Raw genomic sequence first — 19437 nt, forward strand, 5'->3', positions numbered from 1 at the left:
AAAAGCAAAAGAAAGTAGAAATATGTCAGATCATACTATTCATTCCAGTTAAATGATCACTTATTTTTTAGTTAGGTCCTTACAGCCAAAACAGCCATGATGCTTTATGTATATAATAGTAGTTGAGTGCATCTAAATACATGACTGAGAAAGGGGGAACTTAGTTGGAAATATAATCTGCAGGGTGCCTGACACCAGCTATCTAGAAAGAATTCCATGCTTGCCTATATAGAAACATCTGCATGGGTGACTTAATTTTTCATTCAGATGTTTGGCATCCTCCAGAGCCAGAGTAGGCGCTAATGGGACAAAGTATATTCATTGACCATGACAGGAAAGTTTTATTTCTTAATAAAGATTTTATTTCTTGAATTTTAAAACAAACCATATAGTAAATTTAGGGCTGAAAGACACCAAATATGGACATTGCTTGATGAGTACAAGGGGATTAACTGTGGGCAATTTCATTTCATGCTCTAGGCGCCCTAGATAGCATTACCAAGTATTTCCAGATGTCTCTAGAGGCAGAGAAGAGGGTGAATGCCTCCACCATAGACTCCAACAGCACTGTGGAGCAGTCTGCGCTCACTAGAGACAGAGTAGAAGACCTGGTGTTGGAGCGAGAGTCCCAGTTCAGGGAAAAGCAGGAGGAACAGGCCCGTCTTCTGGATGAACTGGCAGGCAAACTGCAAAGTCTTGACCTTTCAGCAGCCGCAGAAATGGTAAGGTTAGGGGCTTTGGCCTCAAAGCTATGGTGCTATAGGAGGAAAAAACGCCTGGTTCGTCTTTAATATTGTTCACTTTGCAAATGAAATCAGCAGGAGTGAAACCCCAGGCTATCACTGGACCACAGTATGGGGTATCCATGACCAAGCCAGATTGAAAACAAGGCTGTGTGCTTCTAAGTTTCCTTCTCTTCCGGTGGTCTCTCTGTGGTACAACCAGAGAATCCTGCCTGCTCTCACACTGTTGTACTGACTCAGTGACTTCTTATTTAAACTTGATCCTTGTAATACTGTGGACATTTCTTTTTTTACTTTGTTCTGATTTGAAATGCAAACTCCATCTCAGTGGAGCAATTCAGAATCATTCTGGGAGGGATTTTCTAAAAAATTAAAGGGAGCTAAAGAATATTTTCCATGGGTGTTAGTTAAAGTGCTCCTTTGTTCCTGTAACTTTACCTGGTGAAAATTAACCCTGAGACTAGCCTAGAAAGTAGATTCATTTTCCAGAAGCTTTTAAAAAGTAACTCTGGAGCCAAATGAAATTGAGCAGTGACTTTAACGAAAAGTAGGCTGAAGGCCAAAAAAGGCTAAAGTAAGCCTGTTTCTTCCTTATTGTTTTTCATGGAAGATACCTGTTGAAGAGAATTCAGAGGGTACTTTTTATAGACTTTTATTTAATAAGGTGTGTGCTCTCTTAACTTAGAAAAAGAGGCTCAGTAAAAGGAGGAGAAGGTGAGTACCTAGAAAACTGTGAAAGTTCAGACTTAATTTGTTTTGTCTTAGTGATGGTTCCCTCCATCCCTGCCTCTGTTCCCAAACACCCGTTCTCTGAAATGGACAAAATCAGTCTGTACTGTATTGTGACTAATTTAATTGATGCCTACAATATGTACTCATTATTTCAAGAAACTTCATAACATCTAGTGGAAATAGGGCGTAAGTAATCCTGTCACTATTTAATAAAAAAATGGAAGCCCAGAGCAACATGTAAATTGCACCTAATAGACAAAGTTGTTATACTTAGACATGAAATGCCAGTTCTTTCAATCTTCTTTGCTTTCACTGTTGACTCCTTCCATACAAATCCCAATAAAAAACCAGTAATCACAAATAAAAAATCTGCAAACTAAACTGAAAAGCAGCGAAGCATGCTAAAAGATATTTGCTGTGCAACAGAGAAAGCGTCTTGGGAGTGGGTGGCTGGTTCTGGCCATCTGAATGGGCACCCTTCCCTGTGCTTGCTTTTCCATGTGGTGAGCTACCTAGGGATTAGCCAGCTTCTTCTGGTCTCTCATTATATGTGTTTGTCTTAGATAATTATTCTATGAGAACTCCATACTGCACTTCCTGTGTAGGGAGATTTTTGTCCCTTTGTGTTTTTTCAAGTGCCTTCAATTCTTTGTCTTTTTAGCTAGACCCATGCCGGTTTTCTCATGCCTGGTCTGTCTGTTGAAATAAAACAGATCTTCTGGTGCTCTGTCCGATTGTTCTGTGAAAGCATCCCTGAGGTCTTACACTGCTCCTCCTCCTCTTTGTTTTTTAATGTTTTCATTGATTTTAGAGGGAAGGGAAGGGGATAGAGAGAGAAACACCAATGAGAGACGATCGGCTGCCTCCTGCATGCCCCCTACTGGCATGTGCCCTGATCGGAAATCGAACTGGTGACCTCGGTTCATGGGGCAACACTCAACCACTGAACCACACTGGCCAAGCCACACTGCTCTTCTTGATTAAAGCTCATGTTCTGTAGCACACAGAATAAATTTTATTTTCTGAAGTTTTTTATGTACTGTAAATGAGATATATGACTTTATTTATTTTGAGGTGGGATTGTAATTATTATAAAAGTATTGGTCTAAAGAGTCGATTGTATTTATTCAAAAACTACTTTATTACTTCTTAAAAAAGAATACTTTTCCACCCTGGCCAGTGTGGCTCAGTTGGTTGGCATGTCCTCCATACACTGAAAGGTCTAGGTTCGATTCCCAGTCAGGGCACGTACCCAGGTTGTGGGTTCGAGCTCTGTCAGGGTGTGTACGGGAGGCAGCTGATTGATGTTTCTCTCTCTCCTTCTTCCTTTCCCTTTTGCTCTCTCTTAAAAATCAATAAAAAAAAGAATACTTTCCTTGTTTGGGAGTATTCTGTTAACTTTTCACTGCAGTAAATCTTTTTCCTCTTTAGTATGAGCCTCTTCTACAAAAGCTCTAAATACAATGTTCTTCCTGTTCAGCCTTTTACATCATATAGCAAACATGTAATTTACCAATTTGCCATGTCTATGCCATGACCAAGCCCTGATCTTTGGAAATTTGTGGTAGATAAGAGAGGAGGAGAGCCTGTGGGTTATTGCTTATTTGGAAAAGTTCCATCCACCTTTGTTCCTACTGTTTTCTCTCTCCCCCTCACATCTGGAATGCTCCCCCACTTTCCCTTCTCAAATCGCACCAGCAAATATCGTTCCCCAACTACAACTAGTATAGCCCTCAGTAGTCTCTCTTTTGTCCGTTTTCCTTCATACTTACTGCATCTGACCTATTCTTAGCTGTTTTATGTAGAGTGATCCTGTCTTCCTAACTAGATGGGAAGTTACTAAAAGGCCACATAACAGACCTTTTGTGTCACCCAATTCACCAGGACATTTAACGTGGCACTAGTCTAAAGAAGGTTCTCAATACCTGTTTTTGTTTTTGTTTTGATCCAACTGGTTGGAATAAAGGGGAAGCATTCTATGGCTCTTGTATTGGCAGGCTTCATTCTGATAGAGCGAATAATGTTTGCACCCGGCACAGAGCCCATGTGGTATTCCAGTTCATTAGGGCAGAAGGTATTGATGAGGGTTGTAAATTATGTTTTTCCTTGGAAATAAGCAGGTTAGCTTATTCCTAAACTCTCTGCTCCTTTCTCCACCCTGCATCCTTGTGGATGACCACCTACACGCGCTCTGGGGCTACCCAGGCCCTGCACAGCTGTTCCGGTGCAGCAGACTCTCTCTGAACTTTGTGCCTGCTCCTTGGCTTGTTGCAGACCTGTGGGACACCCCCGGGGGCTTCCTGTTCTGAGACTGTGTGTGGCGGCCCCAACTGCAGAACTGATGAAGGACAGAAGAAATGTGGGGGTCCTGGCTGTGGGGGTCTGGTCACTGCTGCACACAGTGCCTGGCAGAAGGCCATGGACTTTGACCGAGATGTCCTGAGTGCCCTGGCTGAAGTGGAGCAGCTCTCCAAGATGGTAATTCAGGGGACGGCCTCAGTTGGAACTGTTTGTTTGCTTTCAATGTGGAATGGAGGATCTGAAAAGGAAAAATCCATTCAAAGTGCGGACTAAAATAAAATGCATTTCACACCAAGTATGAAAGCTCAAGTTTTTGTGAGGTCAGGGAAAGAAACGAGGTTTTATTCACATATTTAAGAATTTGCTTTCTTCTCATGACAATAATTTAAGATAACCACGTTACTTACCATGCATGCAGGGTTCTGAATATATCCAGCTGCACTACAATAATTCTATACTAAGCAAGTGATGCATGAAGTATTAACTTCATATTAACTAAAGTATTTATGGTGGTACCTGAGAAAAAGACTAAGGAACATTTTATAGGCCACCAAATGTTTTGAAGGAGTTTAAAACAACTAGAAAAAATTCACATGCTAGCCCTATCTATATGAGAATACTACACAGAAATCTGTGTACTGAATACTTTCAGTCTGTAAAGGACTATAATACGGTTAAATGGGAGACACTTGTTTAGAAAAGCCATGATTCTAAATGCTAGTTTTTCAACATCATTTTCTGGACCATTTATAACATTCTGGTCTGCTTTAGAAAGCAGAGCAGAAGACAATTTATTCCTCATATTTAGGTCTCTGAAGCAAAACTAAGGGCAGATGAGGCAAAACAGAATGCTCAAGATGTTCTGCTGAAAACCAATGCTACCAAAGAAAAAGTGGACAAGAGCAATGAGGATCTGCGAAATCTGATCAAGCAGATCAGAAACTTTTTGACGCGTAAGGAATTTTTTCATTCTACTTTTAGGTATTTCTTCCTAGCTTGGAATATAAAAGTATTTTATAAGAGTCCGTGTTTGAGAGGCCATAATTCAAATCTGCACTTTAGAGAAAATCAATTTCTGGCAGGAAATAAAGTAACATTTCCAAATTTTAAAAAATTAACAATTTAAGAAATGTTTCCGTATGTCAATAATCCTCTCCAATTTTATGCAGATACAGACATACCTGATGTGATACCCAATCTGGAATTTGTTAGAGATTACATGTAATGTTGTTAGCCCCTTAACTTGAAGTAGAGTTCGTTTTGGCATTGCCCCCCAAAGCCTTGTAATGCTTTCATTTACAGGATGGTATACCTATGGTTAGACAGCTCTGTACCTTAGAGTTTTGTAGAGAAAGGAAGTCTCTAGAATTTGTGATCTAGCACATAAGTATTGCTGGTCAGTTTGAGTGTTATCAATAAGGATGGTTTTGGCTACAAGCTACAGAAGTGAAATGGACTTAATCTAAAAGATGTGTAACACGTAATTAAGTTCAGTAGTAGGACAGTGCCGTGGTTCAGGGACCCATGTACTTTTCATCCTTCTGCTCTACCATTTTAAGCATATCAGCTTTGTTCTCAGGCTAGCTCCTGGTTACAAGGTGGCTGCCTAAGTTCCAGACTTCATATAAAGACACTTAGTATCTAATTGCAGAAGAGACCACCTGTCCCTTTGTTGTATCTTTTCTAAAGGAGGGAAATATTCCCCAGAACCCTCGGAGCAGTCATCTCCATAAATCTCACTGGCCAGAAGTGAGTCCTATGTCCATGCATAAATGTCACTGGCAAATGGAATGGGACTCCCGTATTCAGCAGACTAATTAGAATTTATGTGGACATCATTCATTCATCGTGTTGCCAAGAGCTGGAACTGACTGAAGGGCACATAATACACACAACCAGGATTTAACTCTGAGTTGATAAGCTTACCTTACCTTAGAGGCAGATGCCTGAACAAAATCAGTATTCTGTTAGCAAGGAAAAAGGGGAAGTGGCTAATAAGTAAGGAGCTAACAGTATTTACTAAAGATACCTTATGGAATATCCTGTGGAAGCCATTATTCAATGATATGTTTTCCTATACTTAAAACTTTATGGGTCCATTTTTAAGTGGACAGTTTTCATAGAGGGTTAAAAACTAATGACATACTTAAAGTTTAACTTCTTTTGTTGTTTTTACCTCTTTTCACATTTGACATTTGAAATTTCTTGGCTTCTGATAGATATGCCATCCTGATTCTCTTTCTTCTTTGACTGGATTTTCTTTCTGTAATTTCCTGAATCCAGATCATTTATAAGGAATATCAACTCTTTATATCTGCATTTACAGTAGTTTCCTACCTATTCTTTAAACCTCAATTGAAAGTTTTCCTTGCCTGTTAGGATAAAGTCCCAGCTTTCTACCCTGGCCTCTATTGTCTACAATCTGAACCATTCACTCCACTCAACTTTCACATAACATTCTCTGCCCCACACTGTTTCTCCATTCAAAGATGTCCTCTCTTCTTTCAAATACTATTATCCTTCAAAACCTGATCGGTTCCTCAGTCTCCACAAAGACCTCCCTGACTCCCAGACTGCAGCACATTCCAGTATTCCTTGTTGTCTGCGTTACTTTCTCATGTGTGCAGGTCTCATCTCCCGACACAATTAGATTATAAGCTCTTAAACAGGAAGTGTGTTTTGTCTGGTGTAACCCCTGCCCCCCCAAAATCCCCTGCTAGTCACATAATAGATGACTACTAATTGGTTGACTGAGTGAACCATATGTGATTTTCACCTCTTTATGGAAACGTCTGTTTTTAACAGAGGATGGTGCTGATTTGGACAGCATTGAAGCAGTTGCTAACGAAGTATTGAAAATGGAAATGCCTAGCACCCCACAGCAGTTACAGAACTTGACAGAAGATATTCGTGAACGAGTTGAAAGCCTTTCTCAAGTGGAGGTTATTCTACAGCAAAGTGCTGCTGACATTGCCAGAGCTGAGATGTTGCTAGAAGAAGCTAAAAGAGCCAGGTATCTGAAGATATTAATGGCAGTTAGGGGGGGCTTTTTTTGTGTATCTAGGCTAGAGTAAAAAAGTTTTAACCAACAGAAATTTTTAAGAGTCTCTCTGGGTCATTTCAGGAGGCTGTTCTTGAACTATTCTTTTCTGAAAGGGAGTACGTCTTATGTTCACATATATTATCTCATTCTTTCACTCAGCAAAAGTGCAACAAATGTGAAAGTCACTGCAGACATGGTAAAGGAAGCTCTGGAAGAAGCAGAAAAGGCCCAGATCGCAGCAGAGAAGGCAATTAAACAAGCCGATGAAGACATTCAAGGAACCCAGAACCTGCTAACCTCGGTGAGATTTTAGTCATTCTATGTAGGTGAAAACACTCGTATGTACTCTTTTATCAGAAAAGTAAGGGCATTTGATATTTAAAAAATTCTTACAGCTGAACATTAAAGGATTCCTTTAATTTAAATAAATCTGAACTATTCCCTTAGCACAGATACTAAAAGTGACATGTTTTCAAAGAAGAAAAAGGACACTGAAGACACTGGAACCCTTTCATTTTCACCCCCACAAAAAGCTTAAGATAAGTTTCTGTTCTTTCAAGAGATCTAATACACTCTATTCAGTAGTATGAAGTAGAGCAATAATTTCAAAGTCCATTGTTAGGAAACTCCTGCTATTATGAAGCAGCCCAAAAGCAACTACATGGTTAAAACCAGTGTTTTAAGATTTATAAGGTGATCATTCATAAAATTTTACTAGTTTGAAAAAGACTGGAAAGCATCAAAGTGTCAAAATGTCAGTTTCCAATGTTATTCTAGGGGAACTTAGTAGAGATTGTAACAGCTAAACGATCTGTTGTGTTCAAAATGCACGGAAAACATGATGTTTTTTATAAGAAAAGTACTCTCAGGGACTACCAGATAACAAAAGAATTTTCCATGTGCATTTAATGTTTTATTTTAAAATCCCTCTATCTCTTAAAGTAATGCAACATAGTTCTATTTTTTTTTAAATCAGTTCTATAAGCAAATCTTTTTCCAATTTCAGGAAAATTTATTAATACCTGGTAGATGGTTTTTCAATCTGCTTTTCCTGCCATTAGTTGATACAAACCTGCCTCCCTTATTCTATTGCTCTCAGTTAATACAGGCCTGGCAGTTCATCAGCCGCTTTCCCTTCTTCTTCTTTTTTTTTTTAATATATCTTTAACGATTTCAGAAAGAGGAAAGGAGAGGGAGAGAGAGAATATCAATGATAAGAGAGTCATTGATCAGCTGCCTCCTGCACGCCCCCGACTGGGGATCGAGCCCGCAACCCGGGCATGTGCCCTGACCGGGAATCGAACCCCGATCGCCTGGATCCTAGGTCGACGTTCAGCCACTGAGCCACACCCGGCCGGGCCACTTTCCCTTCTTAAACTTTGAGCACCAATAAGGCCTTTTCTTCAGGCTACATGTTCAAGTTTAGAAAATTATGTTTTTCCACCAGGCTATGTTCTAACCCTGTAATTTTTATTTTTCTGTGTGGTTTTTCAAATTTCTCAGTATGCTGCTAATATGAACAGTATTTCAGTAACTTTTAAAAAATTACTGTTTTGAAAAACAAGTTAATAATCAAATTATAGGTGAGGCATATTTGGCTTGATGATGCACGTTAATAATGGTGGTTCTGTTTCCCAGGGCCTCTGAGGGACAGCAAGTGTTTTAGGTTAGTGACAATAAGAAATAAAGACAACCTCTAACTAAACTATGTGAATGAAAAGCTTGTCAGAAACTGTTTACTCATAAAACTATAAAGCTTATCTCCTAACAATTATAACTACTCAAGAATTTTTTCTAAATTAATTAATAGATAAGCTTTTAGGTTAAGAATCATTTGATTTGAAATACAAATTTTAGCATATTTCTACACTGAACCTTAGTTTCATTATGACATTATTATTCAGATAATTCTATGGAAATAGACCCATCCTTAAAATCAATTCTAAGAAAAAGTGAGTGCTGAATGAAACTGATTTTTCTATCATGGGCCAGATTGCTTATTTTGGCTAGCTTTAAAAAGTAAAAAAATAAAATAATTAATGTTTACTCATTATACTTTGAAATCAAATGTGGATTTTTTACCAGTTGCCCAGATGAGATATTTTTTCCCTAAATAACTTTATAGCTCCCATCTCCCAATCCTATCAGCAGCTGTTCAGTCTTAAAGAACATTCCTGGTCTCCATGTCTTCAGTAACAAGCTAAAAACACCAAAATTAACTTTACAGGTAGTTTCTGAAGTGCCATAACCTCCATTACTCGAGTTCCATTTAAAGTTGATAGAAAAAAAACTAAAGGTGACTGGAAGTTATAATTTTCCTACCCACATTAATTTGGCAGTTTATGTGGAAATCCCTCTTCTCACATCTGCTTATTTGTGAACATTGGCCAACATTTGCAGGTGTCATTAAAATGTTTCTCAGCACCTCAAGCTGCCTGGGGGTGGTTCTTACCGTAAGAAGAAATTTTACGTGAATTTTAACTTAGATCACCATAAGTATCAAAAAAAATAAAGTCAATGAGATGTAGCAAAGACCATTTAAAGTTGGGCACTTTACATAAGCTTTCTTGAAATTATACTTTCTTTTTAATAATTACTTCTTTTGGTCTAGAGTAAAATGGCATAGCTGTCTTTTAAATCTTCCTTGAAATTTAGATACATAGCATTTCCTACCACTTCTTAAATTAATGGCTTTCTGAATGGTTGACATTATACTTTTAGATTGAGTCTGAAACAGCAGCTTCTGAAGAAACCTTGTCCAACGCCTCCCAGCGCATTAGCGAGCTAGAAAGGAATGTGGAAGAACTTAAGCGGAAGGCAGCCCAAAACTCTGGAGAGGCAGAATTTATTGAAAAAGTAGTATATACTGTGAAACAAAGTGCAGACGATGTTAAAAAGGTAAGTAAATCTTTGTAACTTCACAGCTGTGGTGATCAAGGAGCAAACGAGGCCCCTCACTGCCTTCCTTGGAATAAATAAGAAACACAGCTGTAATATGTCATCAGAAACATCCCAAGTGACCTGCTCTGACAGAGCAGTCTTTAAAGACACAGATAGAAAAGAATGGGAATGGATATGAAAGTATCCGATAAGCATGAACCTAGGCCCTCAAATCCAAACATGGATGGGGTTTAGAAAATGAATTTAACTTAGGGGTGGAAGTCTTAAAACAAGCATATTGAGCATTTATTTCTGTATTTCAATCAGGAAGGTCTTTATGGCATACAGTAATTACCTGGCCATTTGAGAAATCTTTAAAAGCAGTGTAGAAGCAGCTTAGAGTTTCATAACAGAGAACATCTGGTAGGAGGGGAACCAACATCTCACCCCTTCTGCACCCATTTTGAATTAACATAGTGACTATCCGATACCTCTGGGGTGGGGAGAACAAAACAGTAAGAAAATTTCACTTCTAAATCTCTTTTCTACTCTTTCTACTCATTTCCTGTGATTCTGAGAGCCTGAGTCTCCCAAATAATCTTCTTAGAGAGCATTTTGCATAAATATGACATTTGATTACAACAAAGAACAAAACCCTTTGACATAAAATTCCTATTATTGATGGCTGTTATTCAAAGTGTTTCTCAGAATCACTTGTAACCATCTTTCCAAACCTACACCAATTTCTCCTCTCAACCACCCACTTATAATCTCACCCTTCATTAAATCTGCCTTTTCCCTCAGATTTCCTGGTATCAAGTCTCTACAAACCCTACATTAGTCAGGAATCCAGAAACGGTCCTCCTTCCATTTCTTCAAAATGACCCTTTTTTAAGGTCTAAATGTTTGGATTTTAGCACATCTACTTTTGAGAAAATCTCTTATTCTCTCTGCATAGAAAAGTGCTAATCAGCAGAAGAAAGAGGGCTTAGCTCTAGGGACGTGTTACAACTCCAAAAATGTTTTTTAAAATCAGGTCAATGTTGCATTTAATTCGCTGTTTCAAGATGTTTTCAATTACCATTGAATAGCTTGAAGCCTGAGTCCCCTTGATAGTGACCCTTAATCCAGAATGCTTGCTGTACAAGTTAATATCTATGTGATCCAAATTTGCCACGATTATACTATGTTCTGCTCTTAAATATAATTACTGACACTAACATTATCACTACTTTATGGCTAAATGTGGAACTGCAGACTCTGGATGGTGAACTTGATGAAAAATATAAGAAAGTAGAAAATTTAATTGCCAAAAAAACTGAAGAGTCAGCTGATGCCAGAAGGAAAGCCGAAATGCTACAAAATGAAGCAAAAACACTTTTGGCTCAAGCAAATAGCAAACTGCAACTGCTGAAAGGTAGTTCTTTTTACTTAACTTAATGCTTTCATAAAGTATTTTAAAGTAAATACATCCAGTTTCTTATGTAAAAGGTGAAAATCCATTCACTTTGCCTTGAGTGCTTAATAGAGCCTTGTAAGCAAAAATAATTAGCAATTAGATTTTGAGATCATCACAGTATAAATTGCTCAGACTTTTTCTTTTTATCTCTCACAGATTTAGAAAGAAAATATGAGGACAATCAAAAATATTTAGAAGATAAAGCTCAAGAATTAGTAAGATTGGAAGGAGAAGTCCGTTCACTCCTAAAGGATATAAGCCAGAAAGTTACTGTTTACAGCACCTGCTTGTAAGGAGGAGGAAGGGGTGTAAGCTGGCTGCAGTGACCAAAGTAAAATAGCTACATTTTAAACTGATTTACTGATCTTCAAAGTAAAACTCATGGCCTATTTAATGTTTTTAATCCCCACGTTTTGTATGGAGTTTAATAAAGTACAGTGCTTTTGTATTAATGTTTAGTATACTTCTTGAATTGTTACTTTTACTGATTTAATGTTCACGTAAAGATGGATTTATAAACAAGTTGATTGCCTCCATGGAGACCCTAATTTCTGTTGTCTATATACAAGCTGTTACTCATCTGTTTGCTAGGTCAATATCCTTCATAAATCCACCCCAAAATCACCTCCCAGTGATTTCTGGATAAGGATAGAGCCTGAGCTTTCACAATTTCAGTGGCTGCTCAGTTGCTCCCATCTCCAAAGCTCCTATAGTATTCCTTGCTGTAGGAAAGAGAACAAAAAGCAGCAATTTTTAGGAAGTTGTGGCTTTTAAGTATTACCACCTAGAATAGGTTCAGGGTTGCTATGGGGAAGATTTAAATTAAAGCGGGTCAGAGTTTACATTGTAGCTGCCAATTGAGCAGTGCTACTCAAAAGTACAGAATGATGCTGTAATTTCTCAGCTTTTATATTGTATTTTAATTCGCAAACTACAGATTCTCTGCTAAGATCTGCAGGTGAGGCCAAAACAATCATATGAATTCTAAAGAAAATAGCTGGAATACAACTCTGAAGCCTGTGTCAACTTTATAGCTGAGCTAGCTGAATAACAGGCCGGGTGCTAAGTGATTTTTTCAGACATTCTTCTTAGAGCAAGACTATTATTCTGTGTATACTTAACCACCACCCACACATCCAACACAGCTGAATTGGAAGATGGGCCTTGAACAAAAGTTATGTAAACAGCTGTAATTTAAACAATAAGGCAACTTACCTCTGGTTGAAGGCAATTATTTGTCACTTTTACTTAGGTAGGAATCCTAATAACTAACAAAGGGTAATACCATATCACCTATCACCTACTAGAACTAAGTATTTTTTTTACCGTTTTACTTAAAATAGAAATCGTCACTACTCCCACTCCTTTACAGCTGAACAACTAAAGATCTCACTTTGAAACTACTAATTTTAATCAGCTTAATGAACTGGACAACTAACTCGGCCCCACCTTTCACAAGCCAAGAAAAGTATTTCGAACTTAGTAAATAGTAAGTAGACATTTAAAATTTGTTTTGTATCAGCCCCACCCCAATAAATTTGCATTCCCATATTGAATGGGAACCCTTAAAGTTGAATTTATTGTCTCTCTCTAAAGCTAGGACTTCATATTAAATTATATTTCACTATTCCCTAATTAGCAACTTTTTCCCCAGGAGACATGTTTGAGGTTTAAATAAACTAGCACCTCAAATAATATTGCGATTTCAGATTTTTGAAGATGCAGAGTTCATTTCCAATAATGGTAAATAGCACAGATCAGACCAACCCTCCTGCTGCTAACAACTGCAAACTCTGAGCAAAATGTGTTTTTGCTCCCCCTAAAGTAAAGATAAGAGAATAACCAAGCAGGCAGAAGGTAGAGGGGGGTCAACATTCAAGAAAATTAGCATTGGATGAAATTCCCATTTTTAACTTTTCACTTGAGGGAAGATCCCAGTAAGTGGCAACCTGGGCAGACACCAAGTTTTACTGGTTAAAGACTTGGAAGACAAAATTTAGGGCAACCACAACTGAAATAGGAGGGAGGGAACCACCAAAAAAGAGAGGCAGAGGACAGGACCCCCCCAAATTGTGTACTTAGTCCAATCTCTGGTTGACCAGTGAACTACACACGGATGGAACAGACTTCAGGCAGCCAGGTAAAGGTAAAACACCCGAGATCTCAGCTGCTGTCCCCAACAAAGATAAGTTTGGAGTAGAGGTCAGCCAAGTTAACTGCCTACTAAAACAAAAATCCACTATTTTTTAGATGTATGTAACAGAATCCAGAGTCTTTACATTGTATCATTCAGAAGAATCATATGCAATCCAGGACCACTGGACATAAGAAAAAGGAAAATGTGACCCACATAAATAAAATTAAAGCCTGAGGACTATTAAACTCCTTTTAGCTATGATCAACTGATGGTATTTTATTCCCTGCAGCTTTCTGCTGATAAATTACATTCTCCAAACTTTCCTTAAGACCAGTATAACCTTTAAATTTCAATCAAGTGAATATCTAGTTTGCATATTTCTAGTAATTTAAGATAATTTTCCTCTTTAAATTTATCCTATCCCAGATTTGAGAACTACTTAATCTAAAATTATTTTTAATTTAGTTAATATAGGCAAAAGCCTATTTGTCATTTAACACTCATTTAAATATTTCAAGAAATGGCCATTTTTAAATATTTACCCATAAATAAAATTTTATAGCACTCTTTAAAGAAATAGTCATTTATCAAGCCAAGTATACACAGTGAAAATCTACATAGGAAAAGACAGCAAATTAAAGATTTCCTTACATTGTATAAGCTAAACATTTAGTGTAGGTATCATTAAAACAGATGGAAGGGTAATGATCTTTTAAATGCCTTAACACTACAATGTGGAGAAAAGGTTCATCCAGGCTTATAAGAGCCACAATAATGAGTAATAAGCCCTGGTCAGGTGGCTCAGTTAGATGGAGCTTCATCCCATACACTAAAATGTTGTGACTTTGATTCCGTTAGGGAACATACCAAGGTTGGGGGTTCAATCCCAGGTCGGGGTGCATATGGGAGGAAACCAATATGGATGTTTCTCTCTCATCGATGTTTCTTTCTCTCTCTCTCTCCCTTCCTCTCTCTATAAAAAATAAAAAACATATCCTTGGTTAAGGATTTAAAACAAAACAATTAAGCTTACAACTATGCAGCAGAGATGGACCTGGAGATTATTATGTTAAACAAAATAAGCCAATCAAAGAAAGACAACTAGCACATCTCACTTATATATGGAATCTAATGAACAAGAGAGGTCCAGAGACATGGAAGCATGGAACAGACTGACAGATCTGGTGGGGGGGGGGGGGGGATGGAGGAAGAGGTTAACCAAAGAACTACTTATATGAATATATGCATAGCCCATGGACACAGATAATAATGCGGTGAAGGCCTGGTGTGGGGGCGGGAGCAGGGTGGAGGAGGGCAAAGGGGGAGGGGAATGGGAGACATCTGTAATACTCTCAACAGTAAAGATAAATTAAAAAAAAAAACAATACACACAAGAGGTAGTCATAAAAGAATTCAGACCATCTTGATATCCACTCAGAATGAATATTTAAGAAAGATTTATTTTCATTTCTTAATTTCCCATTGTAATACATGAGTTGCTATTTAACATTTGAATTTTGCTGATATATCTCCTTAATTTGGTTAATTATATACTTCAGACTACAGACCTCAATGGCAGCTTAAGAATCTAAACACATAAATTCTACCTCTAAACTGCAAGAATTTGGGGATTAAATAAACCAAGTGATAGATGATCATTTTTTATTTACATGAGTTCAGTTTATACATATTTAAGTCTTATTCTAATGACTCTTATGTCCAATATGAAAAACAAGTTTAAAATAACTTGATCACCTTGCTTCAAACACAGCTGTTCACATACCATACTCCAGCTCCATTCATGTAATAAGTAAATCTAATTTTACTATACTAGAGAGATAAAAGCTACTTAGCATAAATTCAGTGAAGTTGAACCTTTCACAAACAGCATAGAATTATGTGTTGAAGAAAATTTTCCAGGGTGCTACTATAAGTAGCTTTTCTTTTGCAATATTAATGCACCAAAACAAAATATTAAATTTATTTAAAATACAGATATGAGATTATTCCCTTCTGTCCAAACCAATTAAATAACTTCCAAAAGTTTCATAATTCAGTCCTAGAAATTCTTGGAGCTGTGAGCATATCCTGTTCAGAAACGTGATCTCTAAAAACTCCCAAGAAATTTCAGGAAAAAAATATAATCTTCTTTTTAAAAGTTGATTGATTTGCCAAATGATGCAGCCAGGTTTGCTTCTCTAAAAGCTTCTGATAAGGTCTGCAAGGGAAGAAATTTAATATTAAAAATCAAGGACTTGTGGGTCAGAAGAAAATTTAGTAGCCATTAACTCTGTTATGCTGTTAATAATTACCGGATGAGCATGACAGACTCTAGCTATATCTTCACAGGATGCTCCATATTCCAATGCAAGAGCAGCTTCATTTACCATTTCACCAGCACCCTTTAAAACAGTAAGCCAAGAAATAATTATTTTCATGGCGAAACAACCACACTAATGGTACAGATTAGTTGTAAGAGCAGTTCACTAACTTCCTCCAGTCAGGAAGAGCTTAACAGAAAAGACGGCACAGAAGTCAAGAGCTTGGGCTCTGGATTCAAATCCTACCACTTTCTACTTCAAGTACTCACAGACTACTTCATTCCACTTATTTGCCTCAAAAATGGGAATAGCAATTCCTATCCCACAGAGTTGTGAAAATTAAAGTTAATGCATGTATTTAGGGAAAATTAGAGTAGGAACTCAAATGTTCTACTTTCATGATTGTTACATCAGATACCTAGGGGGAGGGCATGCTTCAGATTCAGTGGCAGAAAAGGCTTCTCTTAGAAGACAACGCTTGAGCTAAGACATGAATAGTAAATGAGCCAATCATGCAAAGATCTGGAGGCAGAGCATTCTAAGCAAAGGGTACTACTACAAGCACAAAAGCTCTAAAAAGAACAAGTTTGACCTGTTATGAATTTGAGAGAGAAGGCCCACGATGCAGGGATTAACAAACAAAAAGGAAGAATGGAAAGAGATGAGGTCAGAAAGGTAGGTAGGACCAGATTTAGTGAGGACTCTGTCTAAGTCTGCTGGTGCATGTTTTAAAAGGATACTCATAGCTGCAGTGTGGAAAAGTAGATGATATGGTGGGCAAGACTGTGAGAGTGTTGCTGGTACCTTGCTAGAAATGATGCACAAAGAGACTATATTCAAACTTGACTGGTAAATATAACCTCAGAATGTAAACACCTGGCGGTTTTAAATCAATCTACTAAATAGCAATGATTTCCAAAAATCTTTTCTTTTTTTTTTTAAAATATATCTTTATTGATTTCAGAGAGAGGAAAGGAGAGGGAGAGAGAGAGAGAAGCATCAATGATGAGTCACTGACCAAGCCCGCAGCCCGGGCATGTGCCCTGACCGGGAATCGAACCCTGATCGCCTGGATCCCAGGCTGATGCTAAACCGCTGAGCCACGCCCGGCTGGGCCCAAAAATCTTAATGGAATTTCTGGTTTTACAATACTCACTGGCCCTAGAATATGTGCTCCCAATACTCTGTCTGTTGACTTCTGCCCAAGAATCTTCACCATGCCATCTGTGTCAGCATTTGTCTTAGCTCTGCTATTAGCAGCAAATGGGAATTTCCCAACTTTGTATTCAATACCCTGTGAGAGACAGAAAATGACAATCTACAGAGAAACTCTGAAAAAGTTTATTCCCATCAGTGAAATCATCTACAATTTTTCAGAAAATAAATCCCAAGAAAGTAATTCTTCATGGAACATATAGAAGGAAATACCAAAAGGCTTGCTAATGAAATATATTTTTGTATAAACACAAGCAAATGCAAATTTCAGTCTATCAGTGTATATTTCAAAGACAAAAAGAAAAACTCTGGAATTACCAGTTTCTGAATACAGGCAAGTGAATTATCTCCTTTATGATATTAAGGAAAAAATATATATGTAAACTAAGTATAATGTTCTACATAATAATTAAAATATATTAACATGTTAATAAAATAATTCTCAGTCACTAGTGTCATTAACTCAATTCACACACTGGAGTAAAACAACCCTAGTTCAAGATTACCTCTTCTTTCAACTGCTCCTCTGATTTGCCAACCCAAGCCACTTCAGGGTGTGTGTAAATCACCGATGGTACACAATTGTAGTCAATGTGCACAGCACCACCAGCCATTCCTTCAACGCAGATAATGCCTTCATCCTCTGCTTTGTGAGCCAGCATTGGACCAGCCACGACGTCACCAATAGCATAGATACTACAACAGAGATCAAAAGAAACAGTAAACTGAAATCACAGATACTAATCTTCATTTATGCCATGTTCACAAAATTAAGTTTCTAGTTATTAAGTCACCAAAAAAATATATTAAATACAGCTCTTTAAATAGGGGAGTTTGTGTTCTAATTTTGGGTAATGGAAAAACTCAATTATTTTGCTCTCACATATAATTTACTACTTTTCCCCAAAGCCAACGCATATTTTAAACTTGAAGAAGTCTTATTTTCAAGGTAGTGTTAGACATAAACTTCAAAATTATCAAAAACGCAGCTAATTTTACAACTTACTTTGGAATTTTAGTTTGGAATCTGGAATTCACTGGAATTCTACCTCTAGGGTCTAGTTCGATGCCAAGCTCTTCTAGTCCCAAATTCTGAGTAAAAGGTCGTCGGCCAATGCAGACCAAGAGGACATCACAAGTGATAACTTCAGCTTTACCACCAGAAGCAGCTTCAATACTAGACAATGAACAGTGTTATAACTATTAAACATACATCTACATAAATAGCTGACAGACTCGGAAATTTTTAGATCAGACATTTCTCAAGTATTGATGACACTTCTAATAGTTTATTTATTATAAATATAAGGGTCAGACAATGAAAAAAATGTACATATTCTCTTGAGATCTATCATTAAAATCTTATAAAAACAGACAGTATAACACGGGTTAAGAACATAGATCTTAGAGTCAAAAAGATCCAAGTATAACTTGTACAGTAGTGATTCTGTCACTCACTAACTGTGTGACCTTAGGCAAGTTATTTCATAAAGTTACAAAAGTGTTTAATAAACAGAGTGCCAGGCACATAATAAGCAATCTAATTAACATTACTGCTTTCCCCATATACCTGTCTAAAAATACTGAATTCACTTTACTGAATGTTGGGAGTTTAAATTTTTCTGAATGTATATTATGAAAAAGTACATTAAAATGAAAACATTGGATTAACTTTTCAACCATCAACTTAATTATGAATTTCACTAGACTGATTTGATCAACAATACTGAGTTATACTAAGCAATAAAATGGTCTTAAGTTAGAAAATAACCTGCCCTAGCCAGTTTGGTTCAGTGGTTAGAGTGTCTGCTTGCGGACTGAAGGGTCCTGGGTTCAACTCCAGCCAAGGCCACATACCTCAGTTGCAGGCTCCGCCCCATTCAGGTGTGTGCAGGAGGCAACCAATCGGTGTATCTCACATCTATGTGTCTCTTTCTCTCTCTCCCTTCCACTCTCTCTGAAAAGCAATGGAAAATAATATCCTCGAGTGAGGATTAAAAAAGAAAATAACCTAAAATTATAAAAATACTGAAAAACTGAAGGTTTTTCTTAAAGAAAAAGACACGGACATCATCAAAATCAAATGTAGCATACTTACGAAACATCAATTTTTCCATCTGACTTCTTGGTAGCACCAGTAACTTTTGTATTCAATTTAAATTTAAATCCTTGCTTTTGAAGGATGCGTTGAAAGTTTTTAGATATCTCCATATCAATTCCAAGTCCACCAACATGACCCAAAAACTCAACTGCTGTCACATCTGCACCAAGTCTTTGCCAAACTGAACCCTGCAAATAACAAAAAAATTCATAAAAATAAAGATTTCTATAGCAAATGTTTACTAAATTATCTTAAATAATTTATCATATTTTCTTTTGTTAGTATGTTCCTATTAAGAGGCTCTGAGGTTTAACACTGTGATAAATATCACCTATAGCTTTATATATTTATTCACTCTGTTCAACATTTATTGAGCACCATTTTAGGTGCCAGGCACACATTGCCTCAGGAAACTTATGCCCCAGTAGAGGAGATAAATAAGTAAAATTCATAAAGAGAATAGTAAGGTGCTCTGAGAAAAATAAAGCAGGAAGTAGAGCTAGGG

General features: G+C 37.3%; 2 protein-coding genes across 5 annotated transcripts in view; one reads left to right on the forward strand and one right to left on the reverse strand.

Moving 5' to 3' along the window:
• Positions 1-11610, forward strand: part of LAMB1 (laminin subunit beta 1) — a 71549-nt gene extending 59939 nt beyond the window's left edge. Inside the window, exons 27-34 of one of the 3 annotated variants that reach the window (XM_016199130.2) lie at positions 481-722; positions 3750-3953; positions 4585-4729; positions 6582-6789; positions 6979-7120; positions 9541-9717; positions 10957-11116; positions 11315-11610. In XM_016199130.2, the coding sequence (XP_016054616.2) occupies positions 481-722; positions 3750-3953; positions 4585-4729; positions 6582-6789; positions 6979-7120; positions 9541-9717; positions 10957-11116; positions 11315-11451 (1415 nt within the window). In that variant the 3' untranslated portion in view covers positions 11452-11610. Of the gene's footprint in view, positions 1-480; positions 723-3749; positions 3954-4584; positions 4730-6581; positions 6790-6978; positions 7121-7266; positions 7967-9540; positions 9718-10956; positions 11117-11314 lie in introns of those variants that run through there. The other 2 variants (XM_016199131.2, XM_016199132.2) reach the window with 2 other exon arrangements.
• A 3125-nt stretch (positions 11611-14735) lies between these two features.
• Positions 14736-19437, reverse strand: part of DLD (dihydrolipoamide dehydrogenase) — a 28532-nt gene continuing 23830 nt past the window's right edge. For both annotated transcript variants that reach the window (XM_016199128.2, XM_016199129.2), the window contains exons 9-14: positions 18930-19120; positions 17838-18008; positions 17338-17527; positions 16773-16910; positions 15608-15697; positions 14736-15513 (exon numbers count right to left, since the gene is read on the reverse strand). In XM_016199128.2, coding sequence (XP_016054614.2) covers positions 15448-15513; positions 15608-15697; positions 16773-16910; positions 17338-17527; positions 17838-18008; positions 18930-19120 — 846 coding nt within the window. In that variant the 3' untranslated portion in view covers positions 14736-15447. The remainder of the gene's footprint in view (positions 15514-15607; positions 15698-16772; positions 16911-17337; positions 17528-17837; positions 18009-18929; positions 19121-19437) is intronic.

Source organism: Miniopterus natalensis, chromosome 10 (genome assembly GCF_054644295.1).
Source record: "Miniopterus natalensis isolate mMinNat1 chromosome 10, mMinNat1.hap1, whole genome shotgun sequence".
Taxonomy (NCBI): Eukaryota; Metazoa; Chordata; class Mammalia; order Chiroptera; family Miniopteridae; genus Miniopterus; species Miniopterus natalensis.